General features: G+C 42.8%; 1 protein-coding gene across 1 annotated transcript; it reads left to right on the top strand.

Moving 5' to 3' along the window:
- Window positions 1-3,438: 3,438 nt before the first annotated feature.
- Window positions 3,439-15,858, top strand: LOC120561349 (protein downstream neighbor of son homolog). Its single transcript, XM_039804433.1, has 12 exons — window positions 3,439-4,047; window positions 4,552-4,623; window positions 4,708-4,908; window positions 7,667-7,845; window positions 7,931-8,006; window positions 8,515-8,617; window positions 10,213-10,294; window positions 10,647-10,790; window positions 11,171-11,369; window positions 14,837-14,906; window positions 15,018-15,151; window positions 15,584-15,858. The coding sequence occupies exons 1-12, from the start codon at window positions 3,637-3,639 to the stop codon at window positions 15,722-15,724; spliced, it is 1,812 nt and encodes a 603-aa protein (XP_039660367.1). The 5' UTR covers window positions 3,439-3,636; the 3' UTR covers window positions 15,725-15,858.
- Window positions 15,859-17,016: the final 1,158 nt, after the last annotated feature.

Below are 17,016 nucleotides of genomic sequence, written 5' to 3'. Positions count from 1 at the left end.
TCATTTTTCATGGTGACACAGGAGGTGCCGGATACAATAAAAAAGGTTCCGGATCCAACGTTGGAGATGCCGGAACATGTTCCGGCGTGTTCCGGCTCAAATTAAGCCCCGTGTGTACCATTGACATAAAAGGTGTATACAGTGCCTTGCGAAAGTATTCGGCCCCCTTGAACTTTTCGACCTTTTGCCACATTTCAGGCCTCAAACATAAAGATATAAAACTGTAATTTTTTGTGAAGAATCAACAACAAGTGGGACACAATCATGAAGTGTAACGAAATTTATTGGATATTTCAAACCTTTTTAACAAATAAAAAACTGAAAAATTGGGCGTGCAAAATTATTCAGCCCCCTTAAGTTAATACTTTGTAGCGCCACCTTTTGCTGCGATCACAGCTGTAAGTCGCTTGGGGTATGTCTCTATCAGTTTTGCACATCGAGAGACTGACATTTTTGCCCATTCCTCCTTGCAAAACAGCTCAAGCTCAGTGAGGTTGGATGGAGAGCGTTTGTGAACAGCAGTTTTCAGTTCTTGCCACAGATTCTCAATTGGATTCAGGTCTGGACTTTGACTTGGCCATTCTAACACCTGGATATGTTTATTTGTGAACCATTCCATTGTAGATTTTGCTTTATGTTTTGGATCATTGTCTTGTTGGACGACAAATCTCCGTCCCAGTCTCAGGTCTTTTGCAGACTCCATCAGGTTTGCTTCCAGAATGGTCCTGTATTTGGCTCCATCCATCTTCCCATCAATTTTAACCATCTTCCCTGTCCCTGCTGAAGAAAAGCAGACCCAAACCATGATGCTGCCACCACCATGTTTGACAGTGGGGATGGTGTGTTCAGGGTGATGAGCTGTGTTGCTTTTACGCCAATCATAACGTTTTGCATTGTTGCCAAAAAGTTCGATTTTGGTTTCATCTGACCACAGCACCTTCTTCCACATGTTTGGTGGGTCTCCCAGGTGGCTTGTGGCAAACTTTAAACGACACTTTTTATGGATATCTTTAAGAAATGGCTTTCTTCTTGCCATTCTTCCATAAAGGCCAGATTTGTGCAGTATACGACTGATTGTTGTCCTATGGACAGAGTCTCCCACCTCAGCTGTAGATCTCTGCAGTTCATCCAGAGTGATCATGGGCCTCTTGGCTGCATCTCTGATCAGTCTTCTTGTATGAGCTGAAAGTTTAGAGGGACGGCCGGGTCTTCGTAGATTTGCAGTGGTCTGATACTCCTTCCATTTCAATATTATCGCTTGCACAGTGCTCCTTGGGATGTTTAAAGCTTGGGAAATCTTTTTGTATCCAAATCTGGCTTTAAACTTCTCCACAACAGTATCTCGGACCTGCCTGGTGTGTTCCTTGTTCTTCATGATGCTCTCTGCGCTTTAAACGGACCTCTGAGACTATCACAGAGCAGGTGCATTTATACGGAGACTTGATTACACACAGGTGGATTCTATTTATCATCATTAGTCATTTAGGTCAACATTGGATCATTCAGAGATCCTCACTGAAGGTCTGGAGAGAGTTTGCTGCACTGAAAGTAAAGGGGCTGAATAATTTTGCACGCCCAATTTTTTTGTTTTTTATTTGTTATAAAGGTTTGAAATATCCAATAAATTTCGTTCCACTTCATGATTGTGTCCCACTTGTTGTTGATTCTTCGCAAAAAATTACAGTTTTATATCTTTATATTTAAAGCCTGAAATGTGGCAAAAGGTCGTAAAGTTCAAGGGGGCCGAATACTTTCGCAAGGCACTGTACATGCTGTCGGTACACGATCCGTTCTGCCTGCGCGATCCGTTCTGCACATGCGCAAAATGTTCGCGCATGCGCTGTTGTACGAGAATTTACGACAATGCACGATCTGTTCCACGCTTCCAGTCGACAGCCAAGCTAACGTTAGTTTAGCTAACAGCTAATTGGGCTAACCGCTAGCTGAGACAGCATGTAATAACTTTAAAAGACCCTCAAAATAAAACTTGAAAATAAACGTTAACATATATAACAGCTGTTACGTCAGTTCTACTTTACTTGTGCTCACTCAATATTTGTCTTTATTGTTATTACTTTAAAGTCTTAATTTAGCTGTAGCCTTCTTTTCCCATTAAGTTTGACTTAACTTATTATTTTAGACTGAATCTAGCTGTCAGTTAGCAGTTAGCCGAATTAGCTGTTAGCTAAACTAACGTTAGCTTCCCGGTGGAGGCTAGCCATAAGCTAGCGTGGAACAGATCGTGCAGGTCGTATCCTCGGTAAAACAGTATTATCTTGCGCATGCGCAGAACGGATCGTGCAGGCAGAACGGATTGTGTACCAACACCCGACACATGCTTTGATGTTTTTCATGCTGCAGCTCCTCTGCATACCTGTCAAGTTTTGGATTTGAAAATAAGGGAAATTTTCCGGTGCCCACCTTGAGCAGTCCCACCACCCCAACCAAGCTCCAGTATCCCTTACATTTTAAGACAGGTGTACAAGAAAGCTAAAATCACCACTTGATGCAGAATGCTGAAAACGTTTACAATTTATAACATTGCTTGTCTTTACATTTACATTTTATTTTCATTCCACACATTCTTTTCATTTCATATTGCTTTTCTTTTACAGTTTTTCTTTTAATTTCACATAAGTTTTCTTTAGTGAGTTATTGTATAAATTTGTTGCAGACTTTGCATTCTTTAAGACTGTTTTGGAAGGAGTGTATTAGTGGGCTGGGCCAGAGCGGTTCATTTTACATGAGAGTAGAGCGCAGACAGTTCTGTTGTCTAACGTCATCCTATTCTCTGGAACAATCTTTCGTACCATGCTAAACACCCTTTCTGAACTTGCATTGCTATGGGGAATGCATAGTAAAGCCTTCATAAGTTTTGGCAGCGCACCGTCTCTGTCGTAGCGTCCATCATCCATCTCTGTTTTTTTACTTCTTTTTTCCCTGCATTGTCACTCATCATCTGACTTTACACACTAACCTCGCGACAACTGCCATCTACAGCACCTGTAGTAGGCTACTGCAGGTGGCAGTTATCGCGAGGCTAGTGACAGAGCTCAGCTTGGGAATGTTTTTTTTCTTTTTTTTACTCCGCTCGGGCCCGGGGTATTATTATTTTTTAATAACGCAGGTTAAAATACGGGAGATTTACGGGAAAATACTAATATGGGAGGACGGCGGGAAAGAAGGGTAAAATACGGGACTCTCCCGGCCAAAACGGGATACTTGACAGGTTATGCTCCTCTGTGTGTAACATATATATATGTCGAGGGTCCTTCCAAGTCGGGTCCTCCTGGGTCCTCCAGAGGCTAGGCAAGGCTCCTCGTCATTCGGAGAAACACGTAAATGGAACAGGCTAGCGCGTGCATTTTCAATTAAAAAAAATATAAATATGTGTTTTTGTCACAAAAAGTTGTGATCACTCACTTGCGTCGTGAAAACTTCCCCCGTTGTCCGTTGCACTGGGAGGTGCCGTTTCCATTTATTCTCTCTAGACGCAAACGCAACACGAGCGTAAACACCTACGTCAGCACGCTACGCGCCAAATCCGTCCAGTACGGAAGGCGCGCGATAACAAAACAACAGCAGCTCAGTGTTGGTGTTTCTTGTCGGCTGTTTAGACCAACTTATCCCCTCAGAATGTCTCAGCAGGCGGGATACTCACCCAGCTTCAAGCGACCGGCGGACATCATGCGAATGAGGAGGAAAAGAAGCCGAAGCGAGGCCGGCCAGGGCTCCACTGGCAGCCCGGGACAGAGCGACTCATTCCCGGCGGCAGGTGTCCGTCCCTTCTCCCCGGGGCCGCTTTTCAGCAGCCACCCGCGCTCCGGAGGAAAACGCAGGAACCCGTTCGCTAACATCGAAAACACTTACAGCCCCAAAAAGAAATGTCTCGTTTATGACGAAGAAGCTGCGGACACTTCTTACAAGATGAAGACATGGACAGACAAAGAGGGACACGACGAGGACATGTCAACAGAGACACGAGGAAGTTTAACTCTCAGCGAGAGGCTGACTGAGGCAGAACAACAGGAACATGTCTTCAGCAAGGTCCGGACCGTTACAATAATCAAACTTTCTATATAACGTTACATATATTCATCTATCACGACCGTCAAGCCACTTGTTGCTCTTCAGAATCCATTTGTTAGGCTTCTTTTTCTAGTTTCAGGCAGCCGTCTGTCTCGTTGTTTCGTAAGCTGAAACTAATTTCTGTTTGACATGAATAGATTTAAATTAGTGAATTATTTGTGTATAAAGCCATCCATAAGATTGGAAGCTTGCCTGGAGTTTTCTGGAAATACTTTCAGTTTAACTCTCCCCTGTTAAAACCTCAGTCAGTTATGTGTCAAGTATTGATCTGACTGTGGATGTGGAACATGAATCAGTCCTGTCAGTCTGATGAAACGATAAGAAAACACTGAGTTACTTTGTCCTGTTATTTTCATTTTTAGAGAGTTACTTGTTTGTTAATATTATTTTATTCAGATTTTTCTTTTAAATGAAAAATGATTATGTTTTGCTCTTTTAATATTGCTGTGTCATCTGCTGTAGAAGCGTCTCTTCTCTGGAGATGACTCTCTGTTTGATGAAGAGGAAGAGGAGGTTAAAGCTCCACTGCTGAAGGTTGGACTCCTGGTTTGATTTTTGTACAAAATGTCTGTCTCTCTCCACGTGTCTGCCTTGTTGTAAACGTCTCTGTGTCCACAGAGTCCCCAGGCCATTGCTCCGGCCTCCATCTCCCCCCCTGTGTGCTCAGAGTACCCAGCCGACTGGAGCCTGAAGACCCGCCTCCTCTTCACCTCGCCGCTCACGCTGTCCTGGGCCGAGCATCCCAGAGCTCAGGAGGAGGCTGCAGGGCTGAGTCAGCACTGCAGAGCTCACTTCTTGTCTCTGCCTCACAGTCTGCAGGTAGCCTACTCTCAGTGAAGATGTGCAGGTTTCAGCAGATTATTAAAGTAACGTTACTGGAACAGGGCTATAATATCCGCAGACATTTCTGCAACACAGTAAATCCTAAACTGTATTTTTTTCCAGCAGAGGACATGAAAACAGAATGTAAAGTGCTACTTCCAGTGTTTCCTTTTGGATTTTTTTAGCAGTGGGGGCAGGTCTGAACAACAAACCACCCCCCCAGCCCAATCAACAGCCTCGTACAATTTAGCTAGGAGGTGAAGAATACAAACAACGAAAATCACCAGTTAACTTAATTTAAATTTGCAAGACCAGAGGCCCGTTCCAGAAAGCAGGTTTAGTGAAAACTCTGAGTTTGTTAACCCTGAGATGAGGGAAACTCTGGGTTTTCTGTTTCAGAAAGAGAGGTAACTTAACCCCGGAGTCAGTTACTATGGTAACTGAGCCTGTGAACCTAACCTGGTCGGGAGCAGGTTTTCTTCAAGAAACCTAGAGTTTCAAACTCATTTCCTCATTCATTCATTCATTCATTCATTCATTCATTCATTCAGTCTGTATCAGGTGCATTTTAATGCAGTTTGTTATCTGCATGAATAAAAAAACTTATTGGTTTATGTTAGGCAGATTAAGAAACGTTTTTTTTCTCAAACATGTCATGTCCTTTTGTCAACAATCCCGTTGATGAAAAAGCTGTATTAATTCACAGAGAGTTTACGTCGGGAGATGATATTGAGTCCGACTATAGATGTATTTTCATTTCCACATAAACGATTTGAGAGGTATTTTTTATCACAGTCCATCAGATATGTAGATACCTTATCCGTCCTCATATCACTAACATCCACCATCGTGGACAGGCTTTAAAGTGCCCATATTATGAAAAAATCACTTTTTCTGGGATTTGGGGTGTTCTTTTGTGTCTCTGGTGCTTCCACACACATACAAACTTTGAAAAAAATCCATCCATGCTGTTTTGAGTGAGATACGGTTTCTGAATGTGTCTTGCCTTCAGTCTCCTAGTGAGCTGTTCAAAATCGGCTCGGACTGTGACGTCACAGTCCGAAATGAGCTGGCTAACCACAACCGTTAGCTCGTTAGGATTAGCATTAGCATGCTAACGCTAGCATGCTACGTCGTTCTCAATAGCAAAGCACTGCTACAACACACACAAGTTCACCATAATCTACAAAAGAACTACTTACATGTGCTCCCTCATTTAGAAGTCTCACAGCTAATCCTGCCTTGTAACTGACCAAAGTTGGAGAAACAGGCTTTCTTTTACTGTCTCTAGAGTTAGCTAGCTGACATGCTCTACATCTGAGCTACTGAGCATGTGCGAGTGCAATCAAAGATAGTACAGAAGAAGAAGAAGAAAAGAGGTCTCACTCTGTAGCTAAAACAGAAACCAGGTGAAAAGAGGATCTGCAGCAGTGAGAGAGAGCTGTGCAGTACAACAAAAATATGGTGTTTTTTGAAAATTAAACCATGTAAACCTATTCTGGTACAATCTTAAAATATAGTTATGAACCTGAAAATGAGCATAATATGGGCGCTTTAACATCCCAGCAGATTCTTTGTGTCGCATTACGTTTTTTGCAAACGGCAGTTTTCTTTATAACTTTATAACAGATCATACTGTAATAGTAAAGCCACTGTAGAGCCGTCAGAAAAGTGTGACTCGCTCTGAAACGTTTTGTAAACGTGTTCCCTGGACACAAACCAGTGAGAGCCATTAAAAAGAAATAGATGATTATACATTATAGTTCTGTTGATGATCATGGTGCTGCAGCCTCAGAATGGGATTATTAGGCTATAGTTTACTTTTTCGCCTGCAGGATTGCACCTAAATGAAATTATAGGTGTAATACAATTCCAGTTTTCACCAGAAATATTATAAGTTAACTGTGATTAAATATGAAATTAATACACTGTGAATGCGTACGCATTGACTGGAGCAGCAATTTTCTCCCACACCAATTCTCTCTCTTTTGCAGCAGCAACCGCTGTCTTGCTTTTTTAACGAAATGCATGCTCAAATGTTAAAACTCTGTTTGTGCACTGTTTGTGCGCATGAGTATTTCCGCCGACCAGTTTGTTTGTGGTTGTTACCATGGTGAATCGTAGAATCATGGCTCCATTCATACTGCCTGTTGTGCACGCGCGTGACCCTGAGTGAACATACTCCGAGTTGATTGAACCAACTCAAATCAGCTGTTCTGGAACCGAAAACTCTGAGTTTCCCATCTCAGGGTAAATCAACTCAGACATCAGGGTCAGACTCAGAGTTTGGTAAACCTCCTTCCTGGAATGGGCCTCAGGCTTAAATGAACTGACAACATAAGTTATACCACTTACAGTTCTGAAGGACGTACACACACCATCTCAACTGGCTTATCATCTGGACAGCGACTTTTTCCTTTCTCCCTTTTTCTGCCGAGTAAAGTATCCGCGCTATTCTCCGACATGCACTCTAACAATGCAGCCCTATTTCTGATACCGTGGGGGGCAGAAATGTTGCCGTGGGGGGCCACCACAGTCAAATTATGAACTAACTATATGAAAAGAATTGTGAAGTTTGTGAACCGTTCCCCCCCACCCCCAATCAACTCGTACACACACACACACACACACACACACACACACCCCTTATAAACACTTGACCTTAATGCTAAATTTCTACCTCCTTGGCCTCCAAACTGTGGTTGGTGCTTGTTATGTTTGAGACAGCCCGTCCCTGTCTCTCTGTCCCCTGCAGGACCCGCGGGTGTGCCCGGAGCTCCGCTGTGCCTTCCAGCAGAGTCTGGTGTACTGGCAACACCCCTCCCTGCCCTGGATCTCTCTGTTCCCCCGGATCAACGCAGACAGGAACTTCACGGGGAAGAGCACGCCCTGGGCACAGGACCGGGCTCTGCAGCAAAGCCTTATGACTGAATGGTCAGTTAGTACGCAGGCACACACACACACACACACACACGAGTCTTGTAAAGGTCTGATATGACAGCGTGTTGTTGTTCTCCAGGTCGGTGAGTCTGTCATCTCTCTACAGTCTGCTGAAGGCCAGACTCTGTCCCTACTTCTACCTCTGCTCCTATCAGGTACTGATGTACTGTATACATCACACATCTTTATGGATTTTAAACCCTAAGAATGTAACAATACACTCAACTCCTGATTCATTAAGTTAACAGAATGAGATGCAGACAAATGAGTGAAAAAACTCCCTTTATTTATATAAACTGTGCAAAATAACAGATGTGGTCCTCTTACCAAAAGTGACACTGAAACTGTATTTTGTCCTTTTACAGAAATTAGATTTTTAAAACAAATCTCATATCAAAATAACTAAATAAGTAGAAACAAATATCTTCTAATAAATTAACTAAGAAGACGTAGTGATGTCTGAAGACAAGTGAAATCAAATGTAGATTTAAAAACTGCATCAAGATTCATTCATCTTTACACGTTTGTATCCAAATTTAAACCATGCTTGCTTACATCCCTACTGAACATAGTACATTGCTTTTTTTTAAATGGGATGGTTGCAGCTGAAAACATGTTTGCCCTGTTGTGATTGAATGTTCTGATGTTGGACGTGTTTGTCAGTTGACAGTGCTGTTCAGGGCCGCAGGTCTCGGAGGCTCCAGCTCCATCACTGCCTTCATCTCTCCAACAACCAGGGGGCTCCGAGAGGCCATGAAGGCTGAAGGTGAGTCGCTCCCGCACCTCATCTTCACTGTTCACCAGGGCCGGTTCTAGCCCTTTGGTTGCCCTAGGCGAGATTGAGTTTTGTGCTTCCCACTTTTGCTTCTTTTGTTGAGGAAGTAACCACCTTAACTGTGCATATTAAAATTATTCACCTGAATGATACATTCATTCATTCTAATGAATAAATAAACCCCTGGACTGTAATATTTCAGATGTGTTTGAGCAAGATTTCTGCTCATGTTCAAAACATGGTGCACATTCAAAATACAGTATATCTCATCTGTGTTCTCTGAGGTTTGGAGGAGTTGTGATATTGTGAGAAAAATAAAGTGATTATACAATAGGCTATTACAAGAATAAAGTCACTATATTTCAGAAAATAATGCACCTGCATCATAGTCTGCTGTGCATTACTTGATTGCTCTGCTGATACCGGGCGATCGTTCTGTGAAAGGCGCGGTACACGTAGATGGCCGGTAGCTGTCTACGTGTTCATATAACTTTATACATGCTACAACTGGCTGCAATCATTACACACATCCTCTTCAACGAGTGCACCAGCTGTAAAATGTCCCGCAGGAAGTTCATGCAGCAGCTGGCAGAGTAGCTGAGAGCGGAGTTTATGGAGGAAAAAAGGGAAGCGGCGCACGGTCCGAGCAGGGCTGCGCACCACAGCAGACACCAAAATGGAGGCAGTGCCAGGTTAGGTTAGGTTCTAAATGTTCAAATAACCTACTTGTAATTGTTATTTGGCTGTGAATTATGTTGAATGAATTTCCCCAAATATGTTTCGGGACATGTATGAAATAATCACAGTTTAGCCTACTATGCCATGATCTGATATCAAGTGCGTTGTATTGAATCAACAGCCACGTGCAATTTAGCTAGCAGGTGAAGGTGAAACTAAAAATTTGCAAGCACTATAGACTAATGCAGGCTTAAATGAACTGACAACATAAGTTGTAGGACTTACAGTTCTCAAGGATGCACACATGCCATCTCAACCGGGTCCTCCGGACAGCCTGTCTCTTTTTTCTTTCTCCCTTTTCTCCGAGTGGCACTCGTGCCCACTCACGCTGTGAAGCGCGTGTCCACGTTACTCTCTGGACGTGCTCTCTAACAATCACTGCTGATAGACGGCTTTTTGTACATTTCTGATACCGTGGCAGGAGAAATCTAACCGTGGCGGACCGCCACTTGTCAATCAACATAGAGGAAACATTGAGATGTTTGACTCTCTGTGGTCTGTACATGAATAATCCTACAGATGTTTGACTCTCTGTGGTCTGTACATGAAGACTAATACAGATGTTTGACTCTGTGGTCTGTACATGAATAATCCTACAGATGTTTGACTCTGTGGTCTGTACATGAAGACTAATACAGATGTTTGACTCTGTGGTCTGTACATGAAGACTCATACAGATGTTTGACTCTCTGTGGTCTGTACATGAAAAATCATATAGATGAGATATAAAAATTCAGAGCCACAGTGCGACAACTTTTGGAGCCTTTGTGCTGGTTGCCAAAGACGTGATGAAACACCACTGTGACTATAACCTTACGTTAATGCATTGATGTTGTGTTCCTGTTCAGGTATCGAGTTCAGTCTGCCTCTGGTGGAGAAGAGGAGGAGGAGGAGCAGCAAGGAACAACCCAAGCTGAACGAGGAGATGGAGTGAGTCTGCTGCCTCCACTCCACACTACACCTGTGACTCCACACTACACCTGTGACTCCACACTACACCTGTGACTCCACAATACACATGTGACCCCCACACTACACCTGTGACTCCACACTACACCTGTGACTACACCTGTGACTCCACACTACACCTGTGACTCCACACTACACCTGTGACCCCACACTACACCTGTGACTACACCTGTGACTCCACAATACACCTGTGACCCCACACTACACCTGTGACTACACCTGTGACCCCACACTACACTTGTGACCCCACACTACACCTGAACCCTATAAAATGAGTCAAAGCTAATTGACAGTTATTTAATTTGAATCGTAGGTGTTGTGAGCTGAATGAGGGCGAGGATAGTCCGGCAGCTGATGATGAAGAGGACGGTGATGATGAAGACGGCAGCTTCTCCTGGCTGAAGGAGATGGGAGTCCAGGATAAAATCAAGAAGCCAGATAGCATCTCCATTCAACTGTATCCTCCTGCTGCTCTCCCTCTCTGCTGTAGCACAACTACCATATAGAGATGCAGGGACGAATGGATTAGTTGTCAACTATTAAATTAAACTATTTTGATAATCGATTAATCATTTTGAGTAATATTTATGAAAAATGTGTGATGTTAGCTTGTTAAATTGTTCTAGTTTCTTCTCTCCTCTGTGACAGTAGGCGATAATATCTTTGAGTTGTGGACAAAACAATCTTGGGCTTTGGGAAACACTGATCCACATTTTAGAGACCAAGAAACCCATTCATCCATCCAGACAATAATCCACATATTAATCTAAGATGAATATAAATGTTAGTGTCAGCCCTTGGGAAAGAATGAGTGAAGCTCCTTGACCCGTGGTGCAGTCGTAAGGAGGGTCAGACAGTGTGTGTTGACCACCGGCCCGAGTCGCTGGTGTGTGTGGACGGCTCACACACCTTCACCCTCATCAACTTCCTGATGAGCTGTAAGAGTCTGGTGGCGGCCGCCGGCTCCCAGGCTGGACTACCCCCGACGCTGCTGGCTCCCTGCGCCTTCAGAGGGGCCGCCATGCAAACACTTAAGGTACGCACGCACACATACACACGCACACACTAAGTAGGGTTGGGTACTGTTTGGATTTTTACGATTCCGACGCCGAACCGGTACTATTAAAACGATTCCGATTCCTAAACTGAATCTTGAAAAACTGAAAAATGACATAAAAGAAAGGCTTTTTTATGGAGTTAGTTAAAAATTGAAAATGATTTAAATTGAACAATATATTAACGTTTTAAAGTACTTAAATATATAATAAGTAAACCTAAGTCACATAACTAGAATAATTTAACAAATAACCGTTACACTATTAAGTAACAAAATAAATGATGTTGAGTTGGTATGCCAACCAGCTTCAAACTTTAGCAGTTCTTTTGCAGAAAAATGACCATATTTGCCTTCTCTGGCAAGATAGTGTACCTCTCCTGACTTATGGCATGTCCTGCACAGGAGAAAACTCTCTCAGACGGTGTCCAAGAGGCCTGTATACACACAGGTATGAGTTTGAAAGGGCAGACAATTGGGGAGGCTGTCTCGCCTCCCCCACCACCAGGCTACAGTGTCTTGTCCTGAACGATAGACTAGCAGAGCAAGTGTAATATGTTTACTAGCGATCATGTGCAGTGAATGGTTAATATGCTTTCACGTGTACAAAAAGCCGTCTATCAGCTGTGATTGTAGTCCGAGATTAGCGCGGACACGCGCTTCACACCGCGAGCGGGCACGTGCGCCACTCGGCAGAAAAGGGAGAAAGGAAAAAAAGAGTCTGCCGCTGTCCGGAGCGACAGAGGAAAAATATTTCAGTCGGAACCGAAATTTGCTAATCCGGTCCGAATACTACAGTTTGCGTTAGGGCTGTGCAATTAATTGAATTTCGATTTCAATTTCGATTTTGGCTCCCAACGATCACCAAAATAGTATAATCGAGAAAAAACGATTATTTTGCCATGTTCTGTTTTGCAAGAACACTCTTATTTTGTCTTGTGTTCTGAATGACACGCGCATGCGCACATCCGCAAGTGCACATCCGCCCCTCCCGAAGCCAGTCAGGGAGGCAAGTCGTGTGCATATCATCCGCTGGAATTTAAAAACTCAGCACGAGTAAAGATGGCAGCAGCGTTTGGTGAGCAAAAAAAGGCAAAACCAACTCAGTTGTCTGGGAACAGCTAACGTTGGCTAACCCTGCGGTCCCTCTGCCTCTGTAGTATACTGTCTATAGACGTTGTATCCCCCTGACACGCTGTATTCACTTACTGTTTAAAACTTGTTCCAGCTTAGTGTGAATGCACAGGCATACTGCTCAAAAACAACATGAAAAAACATAGTAATGTTCCCTCAGCATTTAGTTTTGTTGTTAAACTGTATGTAAATGAGCAGTGACGTTAAATCACCTGTTTCACGTAACGTTACTCTAAGGTACCGTCTATGTGCTGGATTGTTCCTAAGGTTAGCTAGCAAATAAGCCCACTGACGGTGACATTATTGTGGATATTTTGGCACAATGTTTAGTAATGCCAGTAGTAGTGGTCATAGTGAGTGAACATGTGATGTGAGATGCACACTGTGTTATGTCTGTGGAACTGTTCATTAGCTGTGTAACGTTATGTGTGATATCTGTAACAGTAGTAAAACAGATGTTATTCTGATCCAAAGACTCTTTCTGTGAGATAAAGGACACTAACAGATTATACCCTGGACACTATCCATTATGTCCAAATGTTAATGAGTAATCGGGTTAAATAATCGTGATTTCAATATTGACCAAAATAATCGTGATTATTATTTTTTCCATATTCGAGCAGCCCTAGTTTGCGTAGGAACCGGTTCCATAGTGGAACCGGGTTTCAGTACCCAACCCTAACACTAAGTGTGGCCTTAAGTTCATTAAGTTTTTATTGAATTCCACAGCAGTGGAGCTCTATATCTGAACCTGAATCATTGTTGAATGTGAGTGAATATCTGAATTTATTGTGGAATGTATCTGGGAGAACGTGTCTGCAAATCATGAATGGAATCTCCAGGACGCTGAGGACGTCCGAACGGTCCGATGTTGTGCAGCAGCAGCATCTCGACTGAAGCCTTGTAGCGCCTGGAGAGTAAGGCAGACAGACCCGGGTTTGCTAGCTGGCTAAATTAGCATTAGCATTAGTTGTCTATCTATCTGTACAGTTATGGTGCGTTCTTTTTGTCCACCGAAGTCGTTTTACGAGTCGTTTTCCGTTGCAAAAAGAACGCCCCCAAGGTCGTATTTACAACTCGTCAAGTCGTCTGAACTCGGAGGACCCCGAGCTCACTTTCAAAGATGGATGAAGAAGTCGTACACATAGCGCTGTATACTGCTACCTATAGGCATGTTGCTACAGTCTTATTAGGAGTTAAATACCGCCTAATTAGTTATTTTGTAGCTTGTGCAGCTGAGACGCTCGGTTGCTATGACAACAATGGCTTTAAGCCGAGTCTTGAGCAGAAAGCAGAGCACTAGCCTAACGTTAACGTTAATCAAAACGTAATTTTCATGTATCAAAGATACAAGATATATTTGTGTAATATGTCAATAACTGGGTGAATAGAATCCTAAATGTTACTAAAAATGTTACAAAAATCAATCTTTACTCCGACTCGTAGTATTGTGTGACAAAAAGAATGCAACAACCCGCGGTAATTCGTTTTTCGACACGGATGTGACGTCACACTCGAGCTACTAGTCGCGATTACAAGACAAAAAGAACGCACCATAAATGCAGAGTTGTTAACCGTGGTCAAAACAATCATACTAAAAATAACTTTGAGTCTGTTGAACGATGTCGTAATGCATTAGCTAATGTTATACAGCAAGCATTAGCAACTTGTCAACCAGCACCTTGTAGTAGCCTAACGTTATGCTGAATCGATTTTTATTATTATTATTATTATTATTATTATTATTATTATTCAATGCAGTCTTCCAAACTTGGGAGTGGAAAGGAATCTGGTTTAGTCAACACATTTACCTTGCAAAAATTGGTACAAAACCTGGGGGCGTTATACAACTTAGGAACCATCAGGCAAGGTGATGCCCAACTTGATGAAGAGGGCTCGGTAATCCCATTGTCCAACATGTAAATCACTTCAGCATCCAAATGTGACTCTGTTCTTTAGTCGACCTTGCAAAACAGATTACCGCCTTTGAGTTCTGCTATCTTCCAACCCAGCTGCCACTGTCAACTCCACATTCTCTGCTTCAGTTTGTATACTGCTCTTGTGGCATTAAAGTCTAATACCTTTTTAAATTCAGTGGTCATTCCTATGATTTTGGACAGTCTGTGAACTACTTTCTTTTAAAGCTACAACCAAAGTGAGGCATAAACCTGCAATTCTGTCTCAATGCACAGGTTTTGTTTTATCCTAAAGATGTGTGTGTGTTTGTTTGTGTGTGTTTTGTTTGTGTGTTTGTTTGTGTGTGTGTTTGTTTGTGTGTTTGTTTGTTTGTTTGTTTGTTTGTTTGTTTGTTTCAGGCACGCAGTGTGAATGTGAAGAGCCAGGTTGGTTCTACCTTCCAGAACATCAGCAGTCTGGAGATCACAGGTATATCATCATTTATAGCCTACAGTATATGGGTCATACGTACTGAACATAACGTCTGAGGTGGAGCGCTCTTTGGAGGCACTTTAATTTAATTTCTCCTCTTTCCTTTAGGACCGATCCTTCCTTCGTCTCTCCACGCCATCACTAATCTCCTACGACCTGCACAGAAAGGAAACTTCTCGGCTGCTCTTTACACACACACACCCACCGCCGTCATGAACTCACACACACCCACGCTGCAGCAGGTAGGACTGCTTTCTGTACACAGATTTTGATTATATTCAATCAGTTTGTTAAAGAACGCCACATTAATAAAACGCATGATTCTACATGGGTTAACAATGCCAGAGATGGCCATAAGGCTGTGCTCATGTGTAGGCCCCTGGCCTCAATGTTAAAAAGGCTTTCTTTAAATAATACAAACAAAGAAACAAGAAAGGAAGACAACACAAGCACAAAACAATACAACACAGAAGCAGAACGATTAGCAATAAAACAAAGAGCAGAATTACAAGCTAAAACTACCGAGATTCAAAAAGACACAGCTGCTGGAGTGAAATAAAATACATAGAGATTGCAAACTACATACCTAAATAGTTCTAATGCTGAAATGTAAATGTGTTTTAGCTGCTTAGTAAAAGACTTGTGTTGAATTGTCTGTCTCTCTGTGTCTGCAGAGTCCTGTTGAGTCTGTGGACCTGTCCGGCTGTGGACTCCATCCTGCTTCCCTCCAGCAACTCCAGCAGACCTCGGGCCTGGGGAAGATGGCTCTGACTCACCTATACATGAACAACTACAGCTACACCTGGAAGAACTGACTGTCTGCTCTGAGTCTGTGTCAGTTAATGAATGCATTGTTTAGCATTTGTTTGGCTTCTTTGAAAATGTTTTTAATTACTTGTAATTGATTTTATTTTTTGGGGTTTTAATAAATGAAATGTTTTGAAATAAATACATTCTTTGAAATTTATTGAGGGTTGGTAAATTTGAAGGACTAGACTGCAGTCCCAATATCTGTAGAGGCCTTCTAAGCCATGGCACAAGGCACTCAATGTCTGCCCTCGCTAGGTGGTGGTGATAACGCAGTGGCTATGACACATGCCTTTGGTGTGACAGACCTGGGTTTGATTCCCACTGTGATACATCAACCAATGTGTCCCTGAGCAAGGCACTTAACCCCTAGTTGCTCTAGAGGTGTGCTGTCTCTGATTATATAGCGATTGTAAGTCGCTTTGGATAAAAACATCAGCTAAATGTAATGTAATGCTGCTTCCTGGACTTCCGTCTTTGGAGAACTAAAGTCATTCACATGAGCAACACAAAAACAGTTTAGAAATGGCCCAAGAATTGAATTACAATGCTATTGTACACCTGGCTACTAAGGCATGGATACCCAACCCGAGTCCGACGGTACCCGACGGGCCGGGTTCGGACAGATATTTAGAAATTATGGTCGGGTTCGGGTCGGGCTCGGTCACATCAGCGCGATAAGGCATTTGTTGTAAAATGGTGCTGCGGCTCCTTTAAGAGAGCTCAGTGTGTGTGTGTGTGTGTGTGTGTGGAAAGTGGGCAGAAGAGACATAGAGAAAGAGGAAGCAGACGTGTTTTATGCAACCAGAGCAGAGTTGGTGAAATAAGTTTAAGTTTTGTACACAGTGTGTGCGGTGTCCGAAATAAACCCCAGACTGAAAGCCAAGTTCATTCATTTGCTCACCAGAAACGGGATTTTAACCCCGACGTTATTCATTTTATAAAGTCGGCCCTGGAGGTAACCAGTCTCCCTGGTTTTCTGATCACGGTCGGATACGAAGCAACCAGGAAAGGTTAACACACTGAACATTTTAACAGCTTAAAGGTCCCATGACATGGTGGTCTTTGGATGCTTTTATATAGACCTTAGTGGTCCCCTAATACTGTATCTGAAGTCTCTTTTATATAGACCTTAGTGGTCCCCTAATACTGTATCTGAAGTCTCTTTTATATAGACCTTAGTGGTCCCCTAATACTGTATCTGAAGTCTCTTTTATATAGACCTTAGTGGTCCCCTAATACTGTATCTGAAGTCTCTTTTATATAGACCTTAGTGGTCCCCTAATACTGTATCTGAAGT

Source organism: Perca fluviatilis, chromosome 6 (genome assembly GCF_010015445.1).
Source record: "Perca fluviatilis chromosome 6, GENO_Pfluv_1.0, whole genome shotgun sequence".
Lineage (NCBI taxonomy): Eukaryota > Metazoa > Chordata > Actinopteri > Perciformes > Percidae > Perca > Perca fluviatilis.
The sequence above is the reverse complement of the archived record's forward strand: the minus strand, read 5'-3'. Positions and strand labels throughout refer to the sequence as shown.

Excerpts from the sequence above, each read along its gene's own strand:
- LOC120561349 (XM_039804433.1), top strand. The coding sequence starts at position 3,637 with ATGTCTCAGCAGGCGGGATACTCACCCAGCTTCAAGCGACCGGCGGAC. Across the intron at positions 7,846-7,930 it reads CAAAGCCTTATGACTGAATG|GTCGGTGAGTCTGTCATCTC; the intron begins GTCAGTTAGTAC and ends GTTGTTCTCCAG. Across the intron at positions 8,618-10,212 it reads AGAGGCCATGAAGGCTGAAG|GTATCGAGTTCAGTCTGCCT; the intron begins GTGAGTCGCTCC and ends GTTCCTGTTCAG.